This window comes from Apodemus sylvaticus, chromosome 5, assembly GCF_947179515.1.
Source record: "Apodemus sylvaticus chromosome 5, mApoSyl1.1, whole genome shotgun sequence".
Taxonomy (NCBI): domain Eukaryota; kingdom Metazoa; phylum Chordata; class Mammalia; order Rodentia; family Muridae; genus Apodemus; species Apodemus sylvaticus.
The window spans coordinates 51,815,843-51,819,028 of NC_067476.1; the positions used below are offsets into that span (position 1 = coordinate 51,815,843).

General features: G+C 59.7%; 1 protein-coding gene across 1 annotated transcript; it reads right to left on the reverse strand.

Moving 5' to 3' along the window:
* Positions 1-217: 217 nt before the first annotated feature.
* Dlx2 (distal-less homeobox 2) lies at positions 218-2,103 on the reverse strand. The gene is made up of 3 exons (XM_052181161.1): positions 1,692-2,103; positions 1,083-1,267; positions 218-625 (listed from the first exon to the last, which is right to left on the reverse strand). Exons 1-3 carry the CDS (start codon positions 2,101-2,103, stop codon positions 218-220), a joined length of 1,005 nt encoding a protein of 334 aa, XP_052037121.1.
* Positions 2,104-3,186: the final 1,083 nt, after the last annotated feature.

Below are 3,186 nucleotides of genomic sequence, written 5' to 3' on the forward strand. Positions count from 1 at the left end.
CTTGGCACTAGAGGATCCCACGAGGCCTCCTTGTTCCCGGCTGTTCCGTGGCAGTGCGAGGAGTGGCCCCACGACCGGCCACCTCTGGTCGCCACTTCCAATAGGGCTGGGTGGCGGTCGCGGGCTGGGAGGTTCGAGCCTCTTAGCTACGGGACGCGTGCCGAAGAACGCCGTGTCTCAGTTCGCAAGTCTCTGGCGCTGTCCGCTCCGCTCGAGGTTAGAAAATCGTCCCCGCGCTCACCGGGGCGCCCCCGCCTGCGTGGTGGTGATGGTGGTGGTGGTGATGCGCCTGCGGAGTCTGCGAAGGATGCAGGAGCGGCGCGGTGGCCTGCAGGTGTGAAGCGGAGCCCGAAGCCTGGTGATACCAGGGATAATTTCCCAGAAAAGCCGAGGCGGCGCTGCTCGGGCTGGAGCCAGAGCTGCCCGGGCCGCTGCCTCCTCCGCTGCCCGGGCCGCCGCCCGCCATCCGCTGCGGCGCGCCGAAGTCCCAGGATGCTGGCGCCGAGACCGGCGGGGAGGCACATGGTGGGGAGGCGCTGGCTCCAGGGTGCTGCTCTGTAGGGATCTCGCCGCTTTTCCACATCTTCTTGAACTTGGATCGGCGGTTCTGGAACCAGATTTTGACCTTGGTAGACAAAAAAAGGAAAAGCCCCTGAGCTTTAGTGCAGGAACCTGGGCGGAGAGGACAGCGGCCGATGAGCAGACCTCGAGCCCGGCCTCTGGGCCCCGCTGCTTCTAGCTACATTGGGGGAATGTCACAACGCTAATAGATGAGCTCTAACTGTGTGACCAAGGCTCTGAGTAGCGGCAGGTCAGTTATGACACCCGCTTTAGCAGCAGCGAGTGGAAAGGCGTTGTCGTGTAGGATTTCTGTCCACCCGGGTCATTTTTTTTCCTCCCACGCAGCGGCCCCCTTTGAAAAAAGTTTTGTTTTGTTTTACTTTTTTTTTTTTTTTAAGCGTTGGGCCTAGAAGTTTACGTTGCCCGAAAAAAAAAATCACAGATGAAAATATACTTTTGAAAAGTTGTTCCGAACGCTCCCGCTTCCTAGCGAAAGCGGGTCGATTTCCCACCTTGCTCACCTGAGTTTGGGTGAGGCCCAGGGACGCCGCCAGCTCTGCTCGCTCGGGCAGGGCCAGATACTGGGTCTTCTGGAAGCGTCGCTGAAGGGCCGCCAGCTGGAAACTGGAGTAGATGGTGCGTGGTTTCCGGACTTTCTTTGGCTTCCCGTTCACTATTCGGATTTCAGGCTCAAGGTCTTCCTTGTCTGTAACGAAAATGAATGGTGAGCAGCCATCGTCCAGCCCCGCGGTCCTAAAGTTAGGAGCAGAGGCCTTTAGGAACTCGGCCAGGGCCCGGAGAAGGCCTTCATAACTTCAGCACGCGCAGTCTGGCCTGGCCCGGGAACCCTGCAATGGGACCCGGGAGAGCTGTGCAAGAGAAAAAGAAGAGGCGGGCAGCAAAGCGATGCGCTACCCATAGCGTGGCAACTGGCCTACCCGCCCACCGGCTCAGTTCCCCGGAGCGCGGAGAGACAGAAACTCAGAAACTGTGATTCGCCGGCAGAGCTTGGGCAGCGTTAAGGGCAGGATGCTGCAGGGCTAGAGCTCCGGACCGGCCTCCCATATGCTTACCCGGTCCCTCCCCGCGGCTAGGAGGACTTGGGCACCCTAGATACTAGTTCCGCTTACCAGGTTCGTTGTTGACCGGGGACGAACTGGTTCCGTAGGGCGCGTAGGAAGTGTACGCGGCGGTGTAGCCCAGGTCGTAGCTGCTTTTGGCGGAGTAGGAGACGTTGTTGAGGCCGCTGGCGTGGTACTGGTAGGAGCCCATGTGCGCGTAGGGCGAGCCCCCGCCGCCGCCGCCGCCGCCCGCCGGGTGCTGCTGGTTGGTGTAGTAGCTGCTGTCCGTAGCTGTGGACACCGGGAGGGTTGGCGACTCCTGGGGCTTGTGCAGGCTGCCGTTGCTGCTGCTGCTGCTGCTGTTGCCGCCAGGGCCCGCGCCGGCACCGCTCGGGGGCTGCTGGTGCTGGTGGTACGTGCTGGAGGCGGTGATCTGGGTCGAGTGCATATCAGCCACCAGACTGTCAAAGACTCCAGTCATCCTGACCCGGGACAGGAAAGAGCACGGGTGGCGGGCGAGAGGGGGATGCGAGGCGCCTCCTCTGTCTATCTCCCCAGGTCCCTTCCAGCAGCCAATGTAATTACGGGGAGGTGGGGGGAGGGAGAGGAAAACAAGAAACGAGGCTACGGTCTAGGCGCCTCCTCCCCCGGAGGAGGCGATCACCGTGCGTGGCTCGGGACCGCAGCTGCTGGCCGCATCCTTCCCCGGCCTCTCGGACCTCTCGGCTCCTGGCCCGGCTCGGGCGGGGGGCGGGCAATGGAGGGGGCAAGAGCGGTCAGGCCCCGGTAGGGGCTCCAGGAGGCGGGAGCAGGTGAGCGACCCCCGAGCAGCTTTACGATTGTCTGCGGGGCAGGCTCCTGCAGGGTGGGCATTTAACACTTGTCACGTGACCGCAGGCAACGTCACCTAGCAACAGCCAATCAGAAGGAAGGGGCCGCGGGGCGCCCGGAGTCCGCGACCCGGGGACCCGCGTGTCACGTGGCGGCCAAGGCGGCCGCGGTGGGTGCGAGTACAACCACTGAAGAAAGTGGGTACCCGGCCTGGAGCTGAATGGGGTGCAGGATTACTGCAGGAGAGAAGGCGTCTGGACTCCGGGAAAGAAATGGGGTCTCCCACTTTACTCGGCTTGCAAGAGTCAAGTCTAAAGATTTACGTCTCTTGTCCAACCTCGCCTTAACCAAATAATGCCAGGCAGAGGGCCGAGCCAGCTCTGTCTCCGTTTTCTCCAAATACTTTTCCTCGAGGTGCCTGGCTGGCAACTTACTCTTGTCAGCCACTCTGCACCTGACGGTCAATTGATTTAAATTATCCATAAACTGCGTATAATAACATATGCTTCCCAACCTACCCACAGAGATATTACGACAATTAATTGGATAATATTTAACGTTTTTCCTTGTTGCTTGGGAGAAGAGCTCTATAAGCCCAAAGGTATTATTACTAGTAATGTATTTGAAATCACTTTTCCTCATACATATAAAGGCCTCGAATAATGACGCACATCTGAGCCACTGGCTGGGAACTGATTCTGAGGTTTTCCTCTTCTAGAAAGGTAGGCCAGAC

Bases quoted from the DNA above. Each gene is read 5' to 3' on its own strand.
- Dlx2 (XM_052181161.1), bottom strand. From the start codon at position 2,103: ATGACTGGAGTCTTTGACAGTCTGGTGGCTGATATGCACTCGACCCAG. The intron at 1,268-1,691 runs GTAAGCGGAACT...TTTTCGTTACAG, and splicing joins CCCGGTCAACAACGAACCTG to ACAAGGAAGACCTTGAGCCT. The intron at 626-1,082 runs GTGAGCAAGGTG...TTGTCTACCAAG, and splicing joins TGGGCCTCACCCAAACTCAG to GTCAAAATCTGGTTCCAGAA.